The sequence below is a fragment of the Haliaeetus albicilla genome, chromosome 2 (genome assembly GCF_947461875.1).
Source record: "Haliaeetus albicilla chromosome 2, bHalAlb1.1, whole genome shotgun sequence".
NCBI classification, from domain to species: Eukaryota; Metazoa; Chordata; class Aves; order Accipitriformes; family Accipitridae; genus Haliaeetus; species Haliaeetus albicilla.
The window spans coordinates 61334898-61361498 of NC_091484.1; the positions used below are offsets into that span (position 1 = coordinate 61334898).

At 40.2% G+C, this 26601-nt stretch overlaps 1 protein-coding gene across 15 annotated transcripts in view; it reads left to right on the forward strand.

Moving 5' to 3' along the window:
• The window catches only part of KIAA1217 (KIAA1217 ortholog), a 374649-nt gene that overhangs the window by 238660 nt on the left and 109388 nt on the right, over nucleotides 1–26601 (forward strand). For 6 of the 15 annotated variants that reach the window (XM_069776954.1, XM_069777068.1, XM_069777043.1 and 3 more), the window contains one exon: nucleotides 22449–22529. The exons of 8 other annotated variants lie outside the window; for them this stretch is intronic. In XM_069776954.1, the coding sequence (XP_069633055.1) occupies nucleotides 22449–22529 (81 nt within the window). The remainder of the gene's footprint in view (nucleotides 1–22448; nucleotides 22530–26601) is intronic. One more of the 15 variants, XM_069777021.1, reaches the window with a different exon arrangement.

Here is a 26601-nt window from a genome sequence, read left to right on the forward strand (position 1 = left end):
CAACAGATCTGTGTTCCTTGGCACATGGAGCAGGATAATACTGCTGGTGTCCAGACCTACTGTTTTCATAGTCCTGTGTTTCCTCACTAATAGCTTATGAGGCAAATGTCTAAGTGCTTATTGTTACATATTCTCCTTTTATCTCATTATTTATAGAGCAACTGTTAGTTAGGGTTGTGAAACTATAATTTTTTTTCCTTTTTGAAAAATAAGATCAAGCAGCAGAAGATAAAGACTTCCAAGTGTGCACTTACGAGTTTGTTCCCGGCAACTGTTTTGTCTCCTGTGGTTCACTCCTGGCACTCCTTCGACTTAGCATCCCCCCGATCAGTAGAGCCTGCTGTGCTCCAGTGCCTGAGCTCCTACAACACCTCCGTGTCCTCACTGGGAACAAATTTGAGAATTGTCAGACCCTGGTAGATAGATGCTCTCCAACCCTTAGAAGTCCTGTCAAGTCTGCTAAAGTATCTTTTATGGTGGAGAGCAGACACTAAGTGCTTCACAGGACTTGCTCGATGTTGCGGCTTCTTTTTCTCTCTGCTATAAAGATACAGGGCTCAGGTCAAGTTTCAGCATGGGACCTGCATCATGGAAACTTTTGTACTAGAAGGAAAAGCTCACCTAGTAGTTACACTAAAAGAACAACTACTTTAGGAACTTTGGGTACTTTTGTTGGGCCAGATGCTGTGCATCTCCTGGGGAGCAGGTTGTCATCTTTGCAGTATGTGTGTTTTGCTCCCTTTTGTACCTGCAGGGGGTTTTTGCTTGAGTGTATTTGATGCTTTTACCTTTCCCAGTCACCCAGTATTGCTGTAGCAAAGGGCTCTTTGGGATGTTCCTTGTTCTGCTCGGGAGACCAGTTGTTCCTCTGACCACAGCTGATTCCTCGGAGCCCACTTTGGACTGCAAGCCCTCATCTCACCTGGAAGGGGATTGCCCCTTTCTCCCCTTCCCCATGCCCTGTGGACAGCCAGATTTACCTCACAGCCTGGATCGCTCCTCCGTGCCTGCCCCGTCTGGAAGCAAAGTCAGGAGATGGCAGGAGCTGTTCAGGCAGCTGGAGCTGGAAAGATGCTGGTGCCGATCCTGGAGAAGCTGAAGGGATCTTGGTCTGAGAGGTCTTTCTCTGAGCTGCAGTTTCAGCCCCTCTGTTTTCCCCGGTGCTGCTTCACTGGTGCAGGGCAGAACGCGGGGGTGCCCTGTGCCCTGCTGCCTGCCCCTGCCACGTGGCATGGCCTGCTGCTGCCAAAGGGCAGAGCTGAGGATTTTCTGCAGCTCAGGGAAGTGTGGGAGAATCCGACGTGGCCTCCCCGAGCCCAGCCGCCTCCTCTTCGCTGCCCGTACCGACCCACCACTGCAGGGCAAGCCCTGCGATCCCACACAGCCCCCAGGCTGCATTTTCCAACGTCCCATTTGCTAAGAGGAGGGAAGAGGCTTTTTTAATTATTATTTTGGGGCTGGTTTTTTTTCTTCAATCTCTAGAGGTCTAGAAACCATGGTCCCGTCCAAAATCTTAAATTACTGCCCTGACCGAGCCCACGTCCGAGCCCAGGGGTCAGTCCCTTGGCTCATCAGGTCTGGCGTTAGGTGCAGCCCCTGAGTCGGATGCCGGGTCGGGATCCTGCCTTCTGCTGTCCGGAACGCTGGTGATCCACTCTACAAGAGACTATTAAAGAACATAGTAATACGCATTTTGGCTAGGGAGTGTTTGTTTACCCTTCCTTCCTGCTGTACATCCGTGATCATAAGGTTACTAAATTTTTTTAGTTTTTAAGTGTAATTAACAGAGCTGTTTTAAGGCATCTTCTCTTCAGACAGTGCCTGAGCATTTGCAGAGGGGAATGCTGCTTGCTGTGTGGCCTTTTCATGCTTGTAGTCACTGCCACGCTACGATGTCATTACCCAGTGTTTATTTTAAATGTCTGAAGTCCGGAGCTATGCTGGTATGTTAACCCACCACCTTTGTGTAGTCTGGAAATGTTAAAACTATAAATTATTACAAACAAAGTGCCTTTGGGGTAGTTTATATATTGTGGTTATTTAAGTAGTCCTATAGATTTCTGCCTTAGTGTAGTGCTCGTAGAATGTATACGTGATCAGAGAAATACTCCACAGTTCACTGAAGAACAGAGGTATATTTCATGGAAGATGTATTTCTACTGAATATATGCTTTTTTAATTAGGATTTTAACTTAAAAAAAATAATTTCAGTTTGCTTCATCTGCTCTCCATATGTGGCTATTTCAGCTAAAACACATTGCTAAAAGTTTAACTGAATCAATGCTATAGTATAAATGCATAATTTACGTATATGTACATTTCTCATTCTGATAGCTTCCAAAAGGTAGCTAAGTGACCATTAGAATAATTTAACAAGAAAAGTATTTTTAAGTTTTTTATAAGACGTAAGGTCTCCTACATAAAATACAGCATGCTGGAACTAATTTTCATTGCATGTTTATGGTTTATGGTCAAAAATTTTCAGTCTATGCAGAACCACTTCCATACCACTGATCCATCTGTTTTAAAGAGACCTTGTCTTGAATAATACATGATATTTGGTCATTGAGGAGGAACTCCCACGGGCCAACGTATACTCAGTGCATCCTTGAAATATTTAGTCCTTGGGTTTGAAAGGTTCAGTGTTGCAGTCTCTGGGCATCTTTAGCCCTCAATGAATATTTTGCCAGAATAGATAAAGTGCATGCCAAGTAAACTGCTATAGTTTCCAACCACAGCCATGAGGAACAAAGTGAATTAAGGCTGGAGCCTAAAATTTCTAGGCAGAAGTAATAAAGATTCTCTTTGTTGAGGTTTTAGATGCTGCTTTGTTCTCATATGCCCTGGTGAAAAAAATGTGTGTCTTTTAAAAATATATTTTACAGACACTTAATCTTGATTGCATCTAATGCCTTTCAATATTTTTAAAAGAAATTCCAAGTGGATGAGTTATTTATGTGTTTAGCTTTTATTTTCCATTATGTCTTTTAATAGATTCCAGACCTCATCCATATTGTAATGGCTTCTGTGTTACGGAGCAACACAATTTACTGGGTTAAATATCCATTTTTCTTGCCTCTCTGACATGAAAGTGTGATAGACCTATACAATAAATTGTTAACACATTTGTGAGCTTGAAAGTCCATACTGTCACCCTCACTGTCTGCATGCAGGCTTCACCAGACATGAGGAGACCCTGGCGCACTTCAGCACACCTGGAAGCATCATGTTATTCCTAGTATTCAGGTTAACGTGCTTGGAAGACATTATGATTAAAGGCTGCAAATGGAGAAGTGTTCAGGCTTGAATTCTTTGTAAACTCGCTTCCCTCAACCAACATGTTGAAGCACATGTAGAGTGTAATTTTATAGATTTGTCTGAGACCTGGGGTATGGAGATGGAATATGTGAGGTGATGGAAAAAAGAAGAGATAACCCAAACTGCTGTGTTTGCCTCCCTCCTCCTCATCCTCTCTTCCCCAGGCATTTCTTTCTTTCCTTTTTATTTTTTTTTCCTCCCCCCCCCCCTTTTTTTTTCCCTCTTACGGCTAGGTTTATTTGAGTGCTTGGGGAAAGCAGGTGTTAGGGGACAGAACAGCACAGGGAGTGGGTCTGAACTTTTAGCATCTTGGAATTGCCACCACATATCCCCTTTTTTTTTTTTTCCTGTTCTCTGACAGTATAAGCTCCAGGAATTGAAATATATAGCATTCTGCACTCAAGAATTATTCCATAGAAAATGTGAGGGAGCCTATAATTAAACACTTGTGCACAGATAGCAGTATTGGAAGAATAAATTTGGTGCCTGTCTCTCCAAAAATGGTTGAAAACCATAAATCATGTATAGAACAGATAATCACAGATATAACAAACTGTAGCTGCATCTGCTGATTATTTTCTCTTCAACCTCTTGTGTACAATTAAGAATTCAGATTTAACAGCTGGGAATGATTTTCAAATGTTGATCTGAAGCAGAAAGTTCTATTCAGAAACTTTCAGCAGTTCTTTTATCTTCCCTGTTCATTATTTTTTCTGGAATAGGTTAAAAAAGATAGTACTTGACCTGCTCTGCACTGAGATAGAAAAAAGATCATTATAAACTCAGATATGGATTTATGCTTAATGATCCATCTTCTTATGTGGCTGAGTTCAATGGCAGACAGACTGAATATCTGTCAACAGGCTAAACTTTCTTTGGTCAAGAAACTTTGTCTGTTAATATTTTATTTTCCTAGTTCAGTAGGGAGACATTTTTCAAAGGTTTCTTGCTGATAGTTGTGGCAAAGAAACTAAGGCATAAAGCTCAAAGTTGAGTGCCTGTCAAATTAAAGTTAGAGATGATAAACAAGTAAAAACTATAAAAAAATGGAGGGTAGATATTAATGCAATCACACATCATTATATACATTGATTAGTATAGAGTTTTATGTGTAAATATACCAATATGCTGAACGGATAGATCTGGGTGGACCATGTCTACATATAAAATTCTCACAGAAAGGTCTCGCGTCTGTCACCATGCTCCGCGTGCATGTGAATTCAGAGCATTTGGCATTTCGGGTGTCAAAAGCAGCTGTTCCAGCTTTAGGACTGAGGGTTTATATGCTTATGTTTTGTCAGTGTTTTTGTATTCTGCCAGTAAAACCTCTGTCTTTAATGGGCCAACAAGCAGATATGGGATCTATTATCTGAATATGTATGCACGTGCACTTGCACACTTTCTTTAAGACAACAGAAACTCAGAGATCTTTCCTTAGTCTAGTAAAGTGAATTGTGCACCTTTGTTGATGTGGTAGAGGAATATTGTGATGAACCTGGTTAATTAATTAGTCCCTCTAGAAATGGGGAAAAAAAAAGAATTGCATTTTTGGTAGAGGTGTGCTTTAACAGGGGACACTTAGGGCGTGGGTACTGCAGGAGTAAATACTGATAAGTTTATTCTTATTAGACACCTACAGTAGTGGTGTACATTTTGCCTCCAAATATTTTCTCCTCTGTTATCTGTTCTTTCAGTTTAGGCATTTCCAGTTTCTTTTCAGTGAAACAAAAGATTTTTATTTTTTAACAAACTTTCAAGTCTTACCGTATTGCTTGCAGATCAGGTCCAGGAAACATGTCTGAAATCCATCACCCTACACAGTTTGAGATTGGGATTAGAAAATGTGTCATGTTTTGCATTTTTGAAACATAACCTGCTTTATCAGCAAAAGAACCATTATTCTTTAGAGCCAATATTCTACTATTTATCTTTCTCCCTTTTTTTTTTTTCTGTTTAATTGGTTGGTTTGTTGGGTTTTTTTAATTTTATTTTATTACAGCAGTATGGCCAGACCTAAGCTGTTTTCATTTTTTTTCTTTTCTTCTATTTTTAAGAGACAGAATTATGCCCTCTTCTCTTAAGTTGGTCTTGTACTCATGGTATCTGGTCTGAGGAGTTTACTTATGCAGACTGCTGTTCAGGTTAGGGAGCTAGGGAGTTTTCTTCCTACAGCCTTTGTGTTTTGGGGTTTTTTTAATGATAAAGACATAACAATTCTTTACATAATTTTACTAGCTGAACACTGAGAATAAAAGGAGTGTTTCAATATAAATTTAAAAACCCAGTATTCTAGAAAATTTACGTAGAATGGAGGAGATGTTATCAACTCCATTTAGTTTTCCAGGCTGGTCACACTAATTTTCAGTGCATCCAGTAGTTATGGGAAGTTTTGTTCATGATAGCCTGTGACATTTACTGGGGTTGCAGCTGGAAGAAAACAGTAAAATCAGCTAGTGGGGAAAGTTTGTAGATGGTACAAGATGGGGAAATAGTCAGCAATGAGAAGGTTCTTAGTACAAAATTACCTGCATCAACTGATTAACTCAACTCAAAGCGGTAATGCAATTTTCAGCACAGCCAGATGTCAAGACGTACATCCAGGGGCAAAGAACATGGGCCATGCAAGATGCTGAGGACTCGGGCCTGTGAGGCACAGACTTCAGAAGAAATTGAGAGCTGTCATTGGATATTCAACCAGTCATGACCTCCCAATATGACTTGGAGTGGGAAAGCCTGCATGGCCTTGGGGTTTGTAGGAGCAGAGGACTCTTGAGTAATGCTAGGAAGACCACGCTACTTACCCAACTGAATTGAAGGAATTGCTCCTGAAAGATTTTTTCTAGTTCTGCTTTCCCCAATTCAAAGAGAGTGTTGAATGGTTAAGATGCAGAAAAGCCTTCTAGCTGATAGCCTGAGGAGTTTATTCATCAGAGTAAGCAGGAGTTCCCAACTTTAGTCAAGATCCAAACAGCTGGAAGTCAAGAAAAGATGCATGCTGTTTGGAGCCCGTTTTTTTTACATAAGGAAAACTATCCACTGGAATAGCTAGCTAAGGGGTGTGAGGAGTTCTTTAGCACTGATTTCTTTTCTTTTTTTTTTTTTTTTAACCAAGGGTGGGGTTTTTTGGTCTTTGTAAGATGTGCTTTATTCTAACAGAAAATTATTTGGATTAGCCCCATTGACTGGGTTCAGACTAGTGGGTTCCTCTTAACTTAATCTTGGTTTGTGTGTTTTAATTTTCAGGAGGAATGCGAGCATTTCTAATTTTCACCTACTTAAATAATTAGAAACTTTATAATAACAGTTTGTGGGATACTAGCTTTTCTGCTTTTCTGTCATACTTGGAGATGAAAACTTTCCAATAATAGGGTAGCAGACTGGAGAAATAGTCTTATGAACAAAGAACTGTTGAACCCTTTGAATTAAAATAAAAGCAGTGTTACTCTCCACCTTAATCAATAGAAAGGGCTGTTTGGGCCATAGGGTTTTTATATTTCTTTTTTGTTTACGGATTTACAAAGAGAATTTTCAAAAGTTGTCCCCAGGTCTTTCTTCAGAGTGCAGTTGCAATATAATTGTCAGATATATATTGGAGAAGAGGGAGCATGGAAAAAAAGATAGCAGTGATGATGGTTTTCAAATAATATATCTTTATACAGCAGGAAGAAAGTGATTACTGAAAGGTTAGCCCAGATTATTATTCATGAGTTTTCTGAGCTTTTAAACAAATTGTTGTGCAAATGTTTGTAACCTCATCATTTTCTCTCTCTCAGAAGGTGTTCAGATCCCCACATGTGCGATAGATCAAGCGTACTTCCAAAAATAGGCACGCTGTTTGTGCTTGCAATTCCAGATGATCTTGTTATGGCAACTGAGTCTCTGCAAGGAGTTATCTGTGGGCTGTGTGGATCCTTTTTCACACAGTTCCTCTTACGGCTGGGAACTGCTACTGTACTGCAGGACAACCCTCTCCTTTTTGGGCGCAGTGCTTTGGTTTCAAAGCCAAATGCAATTAAGTCATCCTGATTAGATCATTAGAGCCTTCAGTGAAATCTGCTCACTAACATGCCTGAACTTTCACTGTGGTTCCAAATGAATAATTTTTTGGTATTTGACTTTGCTTTGAAATGTGGAGCGCTCTTTGCCTGAAGGGGTATCTGGTTTTGTATAAACATGGAAGGTTTCAGACCATTTGAGGGACGCAGTGCAGAATAATTCAGCTGTGCTAAAGATCTGAAGGATTGCAGCGATATTATTGACGGAGTGTTCTGTATCTATCTGCTTCATCTTTTGAAAACTTTACAAATCAAGGGGCCTCCTCACAAACACGCCGGGTAGCGTTTGCCAAACAGAACTAGCTGAGATCACTTCTTCCTGTATAACTGCCGTGGGTGACCCCAGGTACATTCAGCACCAGGCATAAAGTTTTTAAGGGCATCTGCCTCCCCAGACGCCTTGCTACTATGGTATGCCATGTGCCATCAGAGTGGTAACTGAGTGTTGCAAAGCATTGGGCATTGGGTATTGAATATTCTCAGTGTGAAAGCTGGCATGAGGGCATCATTTACTAGCAACGGCGAATCCTTAGAGAAAACGGCAATTTGCTTTGAAAATTAGGGTCGCTTTCACATGTTGGGTGCCATTAAGCTACTTTCTGTGGCAAGCCTCTCCCCTGACCTTATCTATGGGAACGGACAGCTACCAGACGCGTGTGACATTTTTACTTGCATGTCTTCACCGTATCGTAGGGGTAAGACGTGGCCCTAAGAACCACCAGCTGAAGAAAATACATGGAGGAGTATGAAGGTAATAATGAATGGTGAAAATATAGATCTAAAACTGTGAAGACAAAATAGACAGAAGAAATCCCCTAAACATCTGACACCACCAGCTGTGCCTCCACCTACTTGAAAGTAGTTGGATCGTTTCTTGTGAGCACTCTGGCTTTGTTTCTGTTTGTTTGTTTTCAGTGCTAGAAATTCAGAGAGATTTACTGCGGGACTAATCACTGCTCAACAAGAGTTAGGCTAGCAGAATTTGACTGCTTGACAATATTTGAGAACCAAACATGTCTCCATTTGAGATCATGTACATTGTTGTTACTACCTCGTCTCCAGTTTAGTAAATAGCAGTTGTTTTTTGATTCTCTAAGATATGAATATTTATTGGCAAATTGGGCCTGTCTTGTTTGGTTCTGGGTAAGGCAAGCAGTTACAGCTGAAGCGTAAATAGTACGATGCGATCTACATGCTTTATTTAGCAAGTAAATTCAGGTATATTAGTGTAAGACCTCTTTGTCAGAAACAAAACAGCCACTGAAAATTCAAAGTAAAGGCTGGTAAGAGTCCACATTATTTCTTTTATCCCCCATGGCATCAAACTAATAACTGATAGTTAACACCATTTTGGTGACTCTTGTTTTAGAAGCCAGACTGTTAAAGCTACTTATTTTCAGAGTTCCAAGCCTTTGTTTGCAGTTTATAGAAATACAACATTAGTGCTTCAGATTTTACATCAGCTCTGTGCCACTGAATTCAACTATATGAATAGCTGACTTCTTCCTTCCAGCAAAATGTGTACTTCACAGCAAGCATTTTTGTGTGCTTTTCATTTTTTTTCACTCCAGTCAACATAAGAAAATCAAGAAAAGGAATGATAGCCTGAAACATAGTTGGCAAACATTTTGTACTTTAGTACTGAAATGTGTTTCTTTTGCCAGTGAGTTTACTAGAATTCCATTTTTTTTTAAACTACAGTGCCTTAAGAAAGCTGTAGTACTTGCTAGGGAGGTCATATTTATTAACCAGAAAATAGTAATTGGAAAAGAGATGAAGCGTTCTCTGTTGCTTTAGAAGTTATTCTTTGAATTGGCCAATTTTCAACTGTAAGGAGCTCTAGAAGGATTTTATCCCATTTCTGCCTCCTAGCTTTTTTTTCCCAATAGCACACTGATAAAAGGTTTTTTTGTGAGGCTTCTATTTTTCCAATAGATAGAGGAAATCTAAATTGCCTCTGGGCATTTTCTTAGTTCTAATGAGTTAAGCCTGGTCGGGAAAGAATACACACAAAATGGAGAGATACAATTTGGAAATGTGTTTTGCTGTTAATACAGGATGTTGTGAAATAGCAGATTGAGGCATTAGGAATGCAGCACTCTGAGGCAGTAGGTTGTGACTGTACTTGCAGCAATTTGCATAGCATTTTCTGCAGGTCTTTATCAGTTTACTTTTATTGCTATTTCATTTCCCACGATAAAGAAGTGGAAGACCCCCTTCCGGCAAAGAAAATAGTCTTTGCAAATTATGCTGCCCGAAAGAAGAGCTGCCCTCCCTGATCCCACTATTCCATACCCACCATAAAGACTTTTAAGTTTACACAGTTACTGGTTTTCCCTTCTTTGTGCTGCCATCAGTTTTGACTGTGGAAGAGATGCACTTCATCTAACCCCAAAAGAGCAGGTACTTACTTAGAAGAATTTCTCAAGTGCTATAATACGTTGTGCTTGCACTTTTAAAATACTACTTTATTGTTCCTTTTGGCCAAAAAGGTAAATATTAAAACCACTCAGGAAATACCAGATAATTCATAAGGCATATGTGAAGGCTAGGTATGGTCCGTCAGATGTTCTTAGCTATGGCCCATGGATGGTTTGTGGCAGTCTAGAGAGAGAGACCTGGCTCTTCATATGTGACTGACTTCTCTTCTTCCTGTACGTGAATTAAATGAAGCTAAATCTATTCCATATATTGCCATATAGTTTTTTCCCATATAAGCAATTGCAACATTTGATGCAAGCAATGCGTGCAAGTGCGATTGAGGAGATGCCATCACAGGGGCCATGACTGGAAGAGCTGCTGTGCTGCGGGCCAGAGGTCCTTGTTTCGCTTGATGATCTGCCCTGCACCAATATGAATCATCAAGTAGCTTGAAAGCTAGCAAAAATTGCTGCTTGGAGATTTGCCTACAGATTTAAACATATGCATCTCTGTAGGCAATGCCCAGCAGGTGAAGGGTGTATGGCTGGAGCTGTGTTCCCCCGCTGCTCGTAGCCTCCTTCACACTGCCCAGTGTGGGACAATTTAGGAGAGCTCTGTAGCCACCTTAACTTATCTGAGCTATAACATGGGTTTTATGGCCTCAGCTTCAAGGAGCTGAGGATGTTCGAAGTGGCTGATAGCTACTTGCCTTTGTCATCCCTGCAGCTGAAATCAGGCATATCACATCTGTTAATGTGTGGTCGGAGTTTGAGAGCTCATCTGAAAAGCAGTTTGTTCACTTTGTGAAGGTTAACGTTGGGTAGGGTTTTTTTGTTTGTTTGCTTGCTTGCTTGGGGTATACATTTGACAAAGTAACAGGAGTTTGCAAACTGTTTTACCTGTTACTTGCACCACATTGTTAACACACCTTTCTCAGTCCTCGCACAATAAATACTGTAGCTGGTGTTGCAGACTTTAATAAGCTGGTATCTATCCTAGATCCTCAGAAGAAAGTTTTCAAAGGGTAAGTACTGTTTTGTTCCCCACTCCCCTCTATTTAAAATGCTATCTAATAAGGATTCATTCTAGACCATATGTTATCATTATTTGTCTAGTATTTATTAAGGCATAGAGAGTTGCCCACTTCCAGAATGGTTTTTGTTCCAAGTTTCCATTAAGTATTTCATGTGAACAGGACGTGCAGCCTCTATTAACTAGATTGAAAGGGTTTACGATGGGAGGGTGTCTTCCAAATTAGCATTGTCTACAAAATGCTTTTAAAGACATCTGTGGGGTTTTTGTACTCTTAGGCCACACAAACATATGTTTTTTTCATTTTCCTTTGCTTTTCAGGCAAGAAAAAATAAGAATATCTAGCTAATTTAGAAACATACTTTTCTGGATGCTTTTCACTTAATTTTTTTCTCCATATTATTCAACTGTCTGCCTTTCTCTCATTCCTCTTGGTAGAACAATTTCAGTTTTCCTTCTACACAGAAGTTTTCTTTGTAATCTTCAATGTAAGCAATACTGCTGGAGAGCACTATCTGCCCTTATCAGTCAAACCTTTCCTAAAGGAGGGTCTATCTTTTTAATGAAAAAACAATTTTTGTAGAGTTTTAAACCATTCATTTATTAATCATACAGCCTGATACTGAATTAGCTCTGTGTCCTACAAACAAGTGGCCTTTAAACTTCACACCTTTGAGTTCTGAAATTCAGCAAATGCTGTCCTAACAATTATTATAATTTAGAACCTGAAATTCCTCCATGAGAATTTTCCTAAAAGCTTTCAATTTTCCAGACAGGCAGATTTAAATGAAATTTATAAAAAAGTAATAGATATTAGGAATGAATCTCAACTGTTATTTATAAAATCAACAACCAGTCCCAGCTCACATCCCAAAGGGGTCTGAGGAATCATAAATTTCTTGAATTACACCAGTGAATCAGAAGAGACAACTAGGTATTGCTGCTACTGTGTCCTTTTGCTATGCCCTACTTTCTTCTGTTAGAGCTCTGGTAGAAAGATATGTGACATGAAGTTATTTATTAATAGCTTCTGAAATAATAAAATTATTATTTATTTTTAGAATTCAGTGTTCCTTCAGAAAAATGAAACATAAATTTATTTCTTTCAGCAGTGTTGTACAACTTACACCCTTGCCTTATTGGCTACTATCAAAATTACTAGCCATTTATTCAGTTCCTCAGATAAGCAGAACTGAAAGCTCAGTCAATGCATGTCAGAGCCAATATGATCCTCCGCTAGACTTTTTTTTCCACTTGGCTTTCTTACGCTACCTAACCTTCAGTGAACTCCCTTTAACATCTGCTTTCACAGAATTCTCCTTAATCCACCTTCATTGTCAGATTGGGTTTTCTGTTTGATTTTTAGAAATAGAGAAATAATGATGCTTCTGGGAATTTCAATAACTAGAGAAAATGACTGATGATGGGAAGTCATTTAAGAGGGTTAAAGGTATATTAGGGTAATGCAGTCAACGTGAATAGAAGTCTGGAATATTTTCATGTCTTCATAAGAACTTAGTATTTCCTCTTGAGTTACTCAGATCAGAGTATCTCTTCAGTTTTGAATTACTTTTGCCCCGAACCTTCAGGATTTAAAAAAACAAAACAACAACAACAACAGAGTTCCTCAGTCTCTCTTCTGCAGCAATCTGCTCAAAGATCCTATAGTATGGAATACTTGTCATATGCCTGTTATCTGCAACATAAACGATCTTTGCATCTCCTTTCTGTGTGGATGGGAATAAGAGCTATGTTTTCTAGCTCATCAACCTGGAGGTTATTCTGAGACCAACTACACCTGTGTCATCAGTTTATGTTGTGAACAGCATATTGAGTAGTATAGCACTGCTGAGTATATCTCAGGGTCATCTCTCTCAATCACAATTGATTTAAGTTGCAAGCAAGAAGATAATCTTTTGAGGACACTGAAGGGAAAAAATGCACCTCTACAATGCACACTTGGATGCTGTAACCTACCATGCACAGAATTTTCCTTACTAACAGTTACATCAGAGAATAGGAGGTCTTGATGTTTGGAAATAGAGAATATGCATTTCACTGCTGTTTGGAGAATAAAGATGTATTTCTATCCAACAAAAATAGGCAAGTGAGTGATGAGGAAAAAGACAAAAAAAAAAAAAAAAGAACATTAAGTATTGTCCCATGGCCAAAATAGGAATTATTTTGTAGTTTCCAAGATAACACCAAGACAGAGCAGGGAAAAGCTACCATAGAATGTCTGCAGAGTCTATTAACACATTTATTTTCACACGGTTAGGCACTTCCACCCGTGTTCAGACACATATAAAAAGGACCACTGCCAGTATGTTTTGCTTTATAGGTCATTTCCTACAGGATCACCTGTTGGAACGTGAATTATTCTCAGAAAAATTCCTGAAAGAACAGTACGCTAGAACCCATTCTTTCTTCACTTTGAATCTTTCAAATCCATTTTTAAGGCTTAGAGACACTAAAAGAGGGTAACACTGTAGGCATGAAATCCTGGCCCTCTTTTAATGCCTGTAGCAAAACGCATTCCATGAGCTTCTGCAGAGGCAGGATTCCTTTTGTGTGCATATCTGTGAATCATGAGATACATGTGCTTGCAATAGTTTCAGTAACCAGGCTGAAATGGATAATGCTCAAGTACAAACCTACATTATGTACTGGCTACGGTATTTATTGGCTAGTGAAGACTGTGCCATGTTGTTAGAAAAGACTGAGACACAGCTTTTCCAAATACTTGTGTATATCTTTTTTTTTTTAACAGATAACATTGTCTTTTGCTGAATTTAGGGGAGGGAAGGCACTGAGGAATATGAGGTCATTGAATGTTCACGCAAGAGCAGAAGAAACTATGCACTGCTCATCTGGTTTTGTCTACTAAAGGTTACTTCATTTCAAAGTTTTAACCTTTGATTTGGTAAATTTTCAGCAGTTCTAAGAATACTAATGCTAAAAGAAAAGTAAATCAGCACAGAGAAAATTCAAATGTACATACTCTTTTTGCTGCATCTCCCTCTGATATGCAGAAAATATATCTATTGGCTCATATTAGGCTTGCTTTCTCTTAATTTTTGACACTTTGTCATTTATGAGTGGTGCTAGCACTGTAACTATAAAGAAAGCTTTTTGATGAACAAAGATGTTAAAAAGTAACTTGGGAAATGTTTAAGCATTTGAAGAGAGGGCATGCACAATACAGGAAAACAAGATTTTAGAAAGACATCTCTCTTTGTAGCACATAAGAATATGAAATTTCACATTCCTTTCTGCATGAATGTGTTATATCCCCTCCTCCAGTTTCTCCTCTGAAAAACCCTAAACTGTATTGCAAATTATTATCCACTGGCGCGGGGCCTGGACCCCTTACAAGTTGGAAACCATTTTATATGCTGTAGATTCCTTTCAGTTTTAAAGCCCTATGTTGGCTTGTGAACAATGATGACATCAACTCTTGAAATCCAACTCTAGCTCTATTCCCTGTTCTGTAAGGCTTATAAAGTCAGTAGCATCCGTCTATTGTTTCCAAATGGGATATATTTGAACTGACATTTCTGATTAATGAGCCGATATTATGGTTTGTTTTTGGTTTTACATTGTATCCCTTAAATGTGAGTAGCTAATTTTAAGAAGTAGGTTTTGCAATATGTAATAAAACATATTGCAATAAGGGCATTTGAAAAATGTATAACATTTGAATATGTCTCTCTATAAATCTGAAATTGAAATTAATATTTAAATTTCCTTATCAATGAAAACATACAGTGTTGTTTTGCAATAGTAATGTCAAGATAATTTTCCATAACCTAATGTTGGCTGGCATTAATTACCCCTTGTATCATAGCAGTGATATCTGATTGTATCAAAACCAGGATTCGCTCAGGACATTGCAGAATCTCACTGTTTGTGTATAGTGTTACATGTACTTAATATTTATCTATCTCACTAATATGAGATAACTGATATTATGAGATAATAAGACTGACTTATTCAGCTGGATTCCACTCTAATTACTCTATAACTATTCAAGTGTAAGCGGGTATGCGCTGCACAAAGGCATTTCTGAGCTCATATCTCTCTTGTAATTGTGTAGATGACAGGTACGTGTTTAAGAAAGAGTGGAAGGTAATAAATTCAGTTAATAATAAGACAGGTAGACTTTTTATGTTTGATGTTGTAGTTCAAAGTTTTAGGTGTTCTAAAAGAAAATGTAGGAGACTGTGGTTAACAAAATCGCACTACTGTGCTGAGACCATGATCCTTATAAGAGGTTAAGAGCAAACTTAATGTGGTGTATAAACATGGTACTTTTCTATAGCAGTTTTCCCTGCAGTGTGCTGGAAACTGTTCCTGAGTTAATTATTGCAGAAGCCTTGTAAGGTAGATAGGTACTGTAAATTCCGTTGTATATGGTGGGCAAAGGACAGGAAAAGTGGTTTTGTAAGGACTGAAATGGGAACCAAAGCTTGATAACTCTCAAACCATAGAAAGCTGTGATTGGACATCTTTGCAGGCCTACTTAAACAAGAATTTTTGATTTTTATTTTATTTTAATTTTATTATATTGGATTTTTGGTGGGGAGAGAATTACAGCACCTTTGGGCGATGACTGCTGTATACAGTTTAAAGTGAACATAACCAAATTTATTCACCCGTTTCTTTGTGGTCAAGGGAATTCTGATTAATGAAAGTTTTCTGAGAACGCTTTAGTATATCAAGAAATAATTGGTAAGAGAACACTCGCCAAGGAATAATGTTGCCATTGATTTGTCTTACCCAGATTACCCTCGACTGGTGTTCTCTAAATTGTTTCTGCTCTACAACCTATTTTCTTAAAAAAATTAGGCCCATTGAAGCACGTAAATGAAGTAGTTTATGGCTTTCCATAAGAGCTGAGCACAAAAGCAGGCTACTGGGTGCAGTCCCCTAGCATCCTGATGTAGGCAGGTACTATACTGCACGAGTTTTTTCCTAAAGTTGTCTGGGACAGTAGTTAAAATGGCGGTTCTTACCAGAGACTTGCAGTTCCCATCATTCAGAGTTGTGGGGTTTAAGTTGTTAGAAAACCTGTCCATTAATGTTGTTTTGTCTTACGGAGGTACACAGCAGAAAGGTGGAACAAAATGTGTACACAGTCACGTTTTTGTTTATCCTGTCTTCTGAGTAATTACCATATATTTTTTTTTTCCTTTGGTGTGGGGGAGCAACTCCCGTAACCTTATCATTTTGAATAGGAAAGAATCCAAATTTTGATCACTTTGAGTAGCTTTTATAAGGTTCAAATGGATGAGCTGATCACAGCCTAGAAAATAAGGTACATTTAATCAATAGTGAAGGCCAAAATGAAGTCTAAAAGAAAGAACTTATAAAAGAAACATTACAATTAAATCTGAGCTATGGAGGATGACAAGGCCATGCGTTTTTATGCATTTCAGAGGATGTTGTTCTCAGTAGACCATCAGTTGTCATTGCATACACCATACTGTGCTTTTCAGTGATGGTTATTGTATGAATAACCAGGTCAGCCAGTTGTTTAAATAAAGTCGAGAGAAAAATACCACAGAAAAATGAGAGAGAGGAACAGCTATATTCTTTAAACATCATATTTTCTCTATTATTCTTACTTACTTTTCAAAATACTAGAGACAGCTCATGAAAATCTTTTCCTTCTTAGGTCATTATTGTTTCTTTATTCTTTTATAAAGAATTGTACTAGGTTTTTGTTGTTTATCTTCAGCAATATATTGTGATTCCAAGAAGAGATGATAACAGTAGGAGGAAGGGAATGAATAATAGGAGAGACAGACTACTGGAAACAAAGATACTGTGTTTGTCTAATTGTCCCCATTTCTAACTGTGGGACAGATACAGAACAATGGTAGACAATATTCTTGCCATTTAACTTAGTAAAGTTTAGTGTCTGAATCCATATTTATACTGCCAGATATCTCAGATATTACATGTCAGTGGCTGAAAACCCCTAATTGAACCACTAATTCAAAATTGCTGTGTTCCCTACAAATCTTACCAGAATTAGTAGGAGGCATTGTGAGGTACCTCCTTGTAAACTCGTATGCCTCTTTAGGCAAGCAACTTTGAGATCTTCAGCCAACGTTTCTTCAGTTTTCCATGTCTGTACAATGTAGGCTTTTCGCATACAGAATTTTGCATCACATAAGAGTGATGGAGGTTCAGATGCACAGATTCAAATCAAGTTCAGATTACCTTAGAGAAACTAGACCCAACCACCATTTTTTCTCCAGTCTGGGTTTGCATGTTGCATTGCACAGTGATACTTAAACACTGTAGCAGGGGACAGACAAATTGTAAATACAGGAATAATATCTTTTATTTATTTTCTTGGTTACTTTTATATGAAATGTGGAAGGCAAAGAGTCTGATGAGCACTCACCACTATAGGTGTTAGGGCCCAAGAACAACCAAATGATCAGTTCATGCCTAACTGCTAATAAAAATAGTCTCATGGACTTCTTGTATGATTATTCTTAACTGTGTCCTTAATTATATACTTTTAAGCATAAATCCATGATGGAACTAAGACTGAAGTATACAATACCCTGCAGGATCTTGCTTAAAGAAATCCTAAACTTATAAGTCATCTAAGGTGAAAAAGATGTTTTTCCTTGATAGTACATGTGGACTGCAGTATAGGTACAATATTGTATTTCTGTTGAGACAATGCAAAAATACAGAGTTTCAACATAACATCTCCACGTGGGTGGAGAGACAGCAAAAGGGGGAAGGCTATGTGACCCTGGAGAACTTCTAAAGCTCTTGAATACCAGACTATTTTTTACTTTAAAGGTGTAACTATTTTATATCTCTAAAACAGTATGATTTGGAGTATGATCTGCAAATTGCTTGCAGTTGATCCTGTACCTTGACTGTATTTTCATGTGGTAAAAGACTTCACCCTTTCCCTTCTTTGGCAAGTACTTGTGTGCTTAAAAGTTCTGCTGGAAGAGCCTCTTTGGCCTGAACCCAACTGAGTTACCATCCTGACTTTTTCCCATCCCAGCATTGTTGAGAAACATCACTTTCTCGCATCCTCCCCACAAAACCATTGTGCACAGGAAATAGGCAGTTGATCCTCGTTTCCTTCCTTCAGTTTCAAGCTCTTTAAGAGGACTTATGAGTCAGCATCTTGTTTAGTTGTATATCATCATCTACATACTCATCTCTAGCCCTTTGCGTTTTCATTATTGTTTCCCTCCAGCGTAGGCTGATTGCATGTCTCTGCAGGATCTCACCCAGAGACTGTAAACCTACGGAACGCTAATTGGCATTGTAATGTCCTGGCTAACCCGGCTTTGCTTCGTACCGTGCCCCTGCATTTGTCAGATTTTAGCCACTTCTTGTCTCAGAAGCTGTGTCATCTTTCTGGGTGACCCATGGTAAATGTAACGTGTTTAATGTATTCTCCCTTTGTAAGGACTTCCCTTTTGAAATCCATCAGAAGCACAAATGGAGGGTGTATTACAGTGACTGAAAAAAAGGGGGAAGCTTAACGTGCTCCATTTCTCCACTTTTGCAGCACTGCCAGTGCCTCAGTGGAAAGGCACTTTGGGTTGTATCGTCAAAGCCAGCAAGAACAGCAGTGCTGCATTCCCACGGTGGGAGCACATTGCACTCCTAACACCCTTCTGTGACATTATTTCAGACTGACTCAGGAGGACAGATGTCTCCTACTAAATCATCAACACAAATGTCTCAAGCATTTGCGTTTTCCTTTGGAGACTTAGATTTTCAGTGCTCAACAGGCCTGATCCTGCTTAAAATGGTGATTACTTTCCTTTGATCTGCTTAGCAAGCAGGTCCCACAAGGCAGCCTTACAGATCACTCACCCTTGTTTTGAAGGCCCTGGAATAATGACTAATGTAGTCACTCAGCCCCAAGACATTAATCCTTGTCCTCCCTAAGTTACTGCACGCTGATCCTTTGGGTACTACCTTACAAGTGGTATTCACCAGACCTTTCTTATGACTTCATTTGATGTCATCCAGCACATTCCTGGCAACTCTGCTTTCTTCCTATGACTCTGAGCTTTCTACACCTTTTTTGAGGGCCACCACTCGCTCCGTTTAGGTTTAAAGTTCAAAAGCAACATGTTTGGCAGCTATTTCTTTCGTCTGTGGTACCTTTCTCATTACAAAAAAGACTGGCTCCTGAAATTAGTTTTTCTCCATGTAACACCCCATCCTGCTCATACTTGCCGTTAGTGAGGCTCTGCAACCATTCCGTTAGCTGCATGCTGTGTCTCAGCCCCAGTTTCCACTCTCTTCCTTGGCCTCTAACATTTGCCACTTTTTGCCAGAGGAAATTACTTATGCTCTACTGTTGATTTTCTCCATATTACTTTTATATGCCTACCTGCCTGTATTAATCTGTTTCTTTGTATGCCAGTCCAATATGGACAAGAGTTGGTACCTCTTGTATTCTGGCTATTTGCTTTCACAACTCAGGAAGATTTAACACTAGTTTCAACAGGAGCTGCTCTGCTCTGAGGGTATTTGGTAACAGGGAGTGGAAGTCGCTGTGGTTCTTCCAGCTCACTGGGGCAGGCTCACCTTTTCTAGGTTGTCCTTGTGCTGTTCAAGCTGGTCAAGTACTGTTCATTCAAGCTAGCTAAGAATCTGTGCTTTCATATACGGGAATGAAATCACAGGCTCTGTAAAACTCCGTTTAGGAGGAGGCATGGGATCCTATCTGCTGGCCAGCAGAGGTTGCTCAGAGCATGTTAGTTGAGTGTTCTGCACTCTACAGCTCTTTATTTCTTAGTAAGTCAAGTCCAGGGTTTTTTATTCTGTGGGATTTGCTCCAACATCCTGTTTCTCCCCTCATGCTGGGTATTTGCTCTGATGTCTCACCTCTCTGGAACAATGACAGAGTTGGCGAGGGAAGTAGGAGATGGGGGATTGTCTCAGGAACCTGTCCCTGGGGCGGTCGAGATTGCAGCCCTTACTGCATTTGGAAATTGCAAAGCTCTCCTTGAATTCATTTCCCATCATTGTGGACTATATATATCCACATGCATGCCCACAGATCGAAAAAAAATAATATTCCCCTACAATCTAGGAGGAAAGGAAGAAATAGATCATTATTGTTTTCCCTCTTTAAATACCCTTGAGGTCATCAGAGTGCTGATGAAGGCATCAGTGTGGTGTTGAGTTTGGAAAGGAATATAGAAAGTTAAGAAATATTTTGGAAAGTTCCAAAGGAAGCCATGCTTCAGGTTTGGATTCAGACCCAAATGTCTTCAAATTTCATTCATAATAAGGTCTTTACGTGGGCTGCAGTAATGGTCTGGGTTATATTTCTTCTATATTGGCATGTCTGGATCTTCTTTAGTTGATCTGAAGTTTGCTATATAACACTGTGGAGGCCTCATTTGCCTCCTTGTGCTACCTTATGCAGGAATCAGTAAAGCCTGCTGCTGCACTGCTGTTGTGGTTCTGTATTTGTGTGTGGTTCATTTTTTCCTACAAGACTGCGTTTATTCAGAGAACACTAAGTTAATCCTGCATCACATCCGAATGATTTCAGATCAACTCCCGTAAGAGGAGAGAAAGACTTCTGGATCTAGGTGGACTAGTTTTATATATTTTAACTGCAAATCCTCATCTATCTACTTGCTTTAAAATTAAAATAAATACCATGTTATGGGAAGAGGAGGGGAAGAGGTAAGGATACAGACAACATTTTCCCTGGGTTGAGGGTGGGAAGCGTTGCTGGTTTTGTCAAGCATCCTCATTTCCTTACCTGCCCTTAGGTCAGAATTGATGTTTCACTTCCTTTGGGAGTAGGAAAGTCCAGAGAAAAGCAAGGCAGTTGTAATTCCCCATGAGGTGACAGGGTTTGAGGAAACCAAGTAGCTCGAATTGATCCTATGCAATGGCTTTAGGGAGGGTGACTGTTGCACTCTTTTAATGCTGCCATTGTGCAGAGTAATGTCCCTTCCAAAGCATGGTCTTGATGTGTAATGATGCCTGAATGTCAAGCAAACATGCAGCATGAATTTTCCTTTGGAAGTCTCATGTATTTGGCATTGAGATGGGATTTAGACAATCCATAACTTTTTTCTTTTTAATCAGGAGAATAGTTTAATCAAAGGGCAAATAGGACTTCTCAGGGTTGCATGTGTGGGGTGGTGACATTATAAAAACATAAAAAACCCTAATACAGTTTCAGTATTACTGAGACACTAGCAACAGACTGTTTTGTCTTTGTGGTTTGGAATTGGAATTTATCCAGTTGTTGCCGGAAGGCTACATTTAATTTGTACTGTGTTTGCATAAATAGCTTATTTGTAAAAATCACATTTTACTTTAACAATTCTAAATGATGCATTTATCATAGGGAGAAAAATGATCTTTTGTTCTCTTTAAATAAAATGGTACTGCCCTTCCAAAGTATCCAGTCGACAAAACCATGAAAAATCGTAGCATACTTATATGTTACTTATCTCATCCCCAGAATCAGCTCGCATATGCTCATATCCTCTGGGTTTGTAAAATTCAAAAGATTCTTTGAATTACTCTCTTAATTATGATGTTGGCATTATAATTACTTGCTAAATAAGATTCTTTAACAATGACGTCCTTGTTAACAAAGCAGTTGCATTTCTGTGCCTGGTGTGAATAGCTGCATGCTCTGAATGGGGCAGCAGCGGTTGTCCGTTGTCGTGGGAGCCTGACTCTGGCTAAAGGAGGAATCGATTGCTCAGAGAAGGTTGTTTAGACCCCTATACAAAATCTCTTTTACCTCCACCCTGCAGGCAAATGAAGATTAAGGGAAATATAGGACCTCCACCTATAAGGACTCAAACAGCAGTAGGCAATTTCCCCTCCAATTTGCATCTCATTCATGTGGGAATGAGGGAGGGGAAAAGAAGTGTGGGGTTTTTTGGCCCTTAAACCCCTTTTAGCACATTTTCACTTCTGTATGCTTTAAGAGCAGATGTAGAATAGTAAAGAGAGATGTGATTGGAGAATACCTTTTAATCATACCATAGTTTATCTCTTATTCTTTCTAAATTTGTGGTCAATCACGATTAATACAGTATTTCTAATTTCTGCTTGAAGGATTCCATGTCTCTGTAGTAAGTGTGAAACCAACAGAGAAGTGTAATGACTGCTGCTAACTCCAGCCAAGAGTTGTATCATTTCTTAGGAAGAATGCATATTTTGCCATTTCTTGTCAGATATGGTTGCTAGACATATATTTGAGTCTGTGTGGCTCAACTCTCTGCCACTAACTCTTATATTAGAAGAACATTCTCAATTTCTTTGACACACCACCACACGTAGCACATCCAAACTGAGTCCAGCAAGGGTCCTGAGAATATTGCATATTAAGTATTGATAGAGCATATTGTTCCTTGGCACGTGTACCTTTCCTTCGTTAGTGCCTCTTCTCTCTCCTCTCCTCTCCTCTCCTCTCCTCTCCTCTCCTCTCCTCTCCTCTCCTCTCCTCTTCTCTTTTACTCAGTATACTTTCAGTATGTACAGGTTATTCTTTTTTAATTTCTACAGTTCTCCTCCTTTTCCTGTTAACAATTATCTCTCCCCCTCCCCTTCTTTTCTCTCTTTGATCCACAGGTTTTGCAGTGCATGTTGGTCTCCCTTCATTCAGAACTTGACATTCAAAGGTACTTGATGAAAATTGAATCCTCTCAGAGAGTTAGTACTGTACTTTCTTTTTTCTGCACCCTGCTGTGGATTGAGTTTGTTGCCCTTTAATCGTGTGTGTCTTACTTCACAACTAGCGTTCTCTAATAAATATGGTTCTGCATGCTTTTCGCCTCTGTATTTCACAGCAGTGAAGTGTCATTCATATAGATTAATTGCATATGGGAGTGTGATGCATGTGCATCCTTTGACGATCTCTTAATTCTGACTTTTCCTTTAATGGCATGATAGACGTGAAGTACACACTCCTGTCTTAGATGCTTTGAAATCCACTAAAATTCAGTGGGAGGTCCTAGATAAATAAGTGTTCCCTACCAGCTGTCCCAATTCTAACTTTATTTATGTATTTACACACACTTGGAACTGGCTTAAGGGGTAAAAGTCGTGCTGCAAAGTTAAGGACAGCTCTGTGGGCACAGGAGTAAATATTTTTGTATCTGACGTGCAAAAAAGCTTAGTTCTGCAACTTGCAAAATGATCTTGTATGTACACAGTGCGCCTGTGAAGTCACCTGTATCTCACCTTTCTTCCTATTGAGCTCCTCTTCCATTTCTGTATGGCTTGTAATACCATATAGAATGGATGTCTGCTACAGTTACTTTTTTTCCCCACCCAGGCAGTGCCTGCGCACATGCCTTTTAAATACATACGTAAAAGGTGCCTCTGCATGGTTTCTACTGCAGTCAAAAGTGTGATCACAAAAGCACCAAGACAGTACATGCTGCAAGCAAGGAACGAGGCCTTGGAGCATGCAGAGTGCACAGCCGCTTATTTGCACCTGATTTGTCACTTCCCGGGCTCGTTTTGTTTCCACTTACAGGATTTAAGTAGGCCAATAAACATGCCGACCACAGGGAAGGGTGGGAGAGGCAGAGGTGTGGAGAGCAGTAAGGCTTCTCCCTCCTTTGCCAAGGAGATGGCCTCGAGGGAGGGAAAAAGGAGCGAAGGGGTAGGGTGGCAAGTTGGAAGAGAGGAGCAGGAGAAGCCCCTCTCTTCCACGGCATCTCTCTTGCAGCAGCCCCCTAGCTCTCCCCAGGCGCCAGAGCCATAAGCTCTGATAACCGCTTCATCAGACCTCTACTTCCATGAGGAAAGGCTAAAAATAAGTCCCCGGCATGGGTGTGCTTCTGCCGGAGGCAGCTCAGCCTCCCGCTCGCTTTTCCTGGGTGTTTGTTCTTGCTGGGGGCTGGCAGCACCCACCGGCTGCGGCCGGGGCCCACACAGAGGGCAGCTCACACCCTGCCCCCAAAACCTCGCTCCCTCCCACCAGCCTTCGTGTCGATGGCTCTTTTTTCGGTTGTTTTTAAAATAGCGTGTTAATTGAGAACTCCTTCTTAGCTTGTAGAAACACAGAAAAACAGGTTTTTCCAGGACCGCCGCATCGTGTTCCTTTGCTTTGGGAAACAGACACCACAAAAACAGACCCTCCTCCTATTTTCCTTAGGGACATGTGTGGGAGAACAGGGATGGGTAGATAATCATTTTCTTGAATCAGAACACACTATCCCCTAGGTACATTTAGGCATCTGGTATGTATTCTTTTTTCTGTGCCCCCCCCCCCCCGCGCCATTTTTGCATATGGTTTTAAGCATGTAAAGATCTTTCCCCTTTAATCAGCATAATGACAGTTTTTGTTTAAATCATCCCTTTTAATCTTCAGAGTTCTCATGACGGTTTTGGGGATTGTGTAGGTAGGAGTTACCTCACCCGCTGCTGATGAAACGCAGCCATCTCCCGGATGGAACAAGGGGTCATGCTGGCTCGTGAATGCTTCACAGTAGGGTTTTTGGGAGGGAAAAGAGAAATAGCTTCCAACTGAAACTGCCATAAGATTTTAATTAAGACAAATGTTGATGTCCAGGCTGGAATTTATGGATAACTTATTTAAACAAAGTAATAATAAACTGAAGCTATGGTGCAAGAATATGACAAAGACTGTGAAAGAACGAGTTTTGCTGTGAGCAAAATTGGTGGAGCCATAGAAGACTTTGCAGGGAAAAATAGTGAGGTGATCCGACACTTTTTAAATTTGGCTATCATGTATAAATAAATACGTCATATTACAAAGCATTAGAATAAAGCAGAGAGTTATATGATTTTATTTTAAAATGAAAGATTTCTTTCATTCAGTGTGATTTTTGCTTATTACCAATGGGTGACTATTAGTTTTGTCTACCATTTTACTTCAGTTTCTACCCTAAAATCTCAGGCTGGCAGTTGTAGGAAGAGAAAACCTTGGATTTGGACAGAAACATACTGAGAAATATTTTTATACTTTTACATGGATGGCTTGGGTTTTTCTGATATTTCACATACTCCAAAGAGATGCCACAGCATGTTGCATATTTCAGTCTGGACTTGTCTGGACCAATTAAGCTGCTCTTAGACAGGCTGCTGAGTTCCTTAGGGCAACATTTTCAAATGCAAGTTCCTCCAATTAAACATCTGAATAAGAGGTCTGGCAGAGTAAGTGCTGAGCACCTACAGCTTTTATTGCTTCTATTGGATATCTTTACCGTAAACACACAGCTTTCCTGAAAAACAGGCTTCAATTTATCTAGGTGCTTACAGTTAGAAACCAAAGTTTGAAAATGTTACTTCATGTCAGTCATTTATAACAGAGTTTCTTGAAAAAGTTTTTCTGCTAAGTCTGTGGATCACCCTGCTGAAGAATGAGCCGTGGTCCTGCGGAGGGTGAGCAGGAGTTGGCAGCCTGTGGATGTCCTGCTTGGTGATTCACAGCTCTTGGGATTAAAAGAAATGGGGTTTGGCAGCTTGCCACAGCAGGGAGCATGCAGCTGACCACCAACAGGAGCTAGCAAGGCTCCTGGGAAAACGTGCAGATTTTTAGGATTATTTGAATATCATTCCAACCTAAAAATATGACAGATAAATTCTGACACATCATTAGGCATGTTTTTTTCCACTAGGTGGAAGAAACTGGGGTCACCATCAGCAAATACAAGGAGTGGTGATAAAGATCCTTTCGTAAGCAGAGAGGAGTTTTGCCTTCAGATAAATTCATAGAACTGAGTAGAATAACCGCTCGGCGTGGCGTCCTGACCCCGCCATAGCGATGGGCTCTGGTAACGCGTGGCTGTGACTGAGCATTACCAGGTTTTAATGCAGCACCTTCCTGTGGCAGCTGGTGCCACTGGCTGAGTTATCTTCCCCTCCTCGTTCACAGTGGCGGGGAAGGGGAACGGTTCCTTTTACCTTACTTGGGAAAATTCTTCTGGGTCTGTTTCTGCCTTTCCTCAGAGCATGAAAAATTCTGCACCAGGGCTGTACCTCAGGTTCACATACACTGAATTCATTGCTTTGCTTAATTACCGCGCTGCAGGCAGCCCAGGGAGGACTCTGTGATTTGTGCTCTGCTTGCGTTACTCCTGTGGTGAGCATGGTGAGCTCAGGCTTTCCTCAGGACCGCCGGCGGCAGGAGGAGGCCAGTAGCACCACAGCCAAAGGGGAGCTCGGGCAGCATCCAGCGCAGAACATGCCTCAAAGTCAGGGAGGCTGACCAGGCAAGTGGGGTACCTTGGTTCAGTGCTAGGGATGGTGGGCAACCATGGCTCAGGCACTGTGTCTCTCCTTATCAAGGAGGAAAGACTTCTGGCCATTCGTACCATAGAAATTAATATCGCCACCAAACTGAGACTGCTTGTGAGCAAGGACCGGCTTTGTAAGTCGTTGTCATTGATTCAACAGAAAACAGTGAAATGTTTGTGTTTGAAATACAGAAACAAAAGCCAGAGACATCCACTAGCCCATGAGCAGGCATCGGAGAATAGTGTAAATAACTCCAACAGAGTCTGCACGGTGTCGAGTGGGCAGTTGCCCTCCTGCTCTCTTCAGCTCTTGAGAGCACGGATGCTGGCGTGCGCCTGCTCCTGGCATGTTACCATTTCCAACTGATGGTGTCTGAAAGGAAGATGCCATAGATTTTTGCATCTCATAATGGCGAAATAACACACAGAGAAAAGCGAGCGAGTCATGAAAGGTGGTTTTATGTTGCGTACAGCTGCTGAATCATCTCCCTGCTCCCAATTCCCCCAGTGAGAGA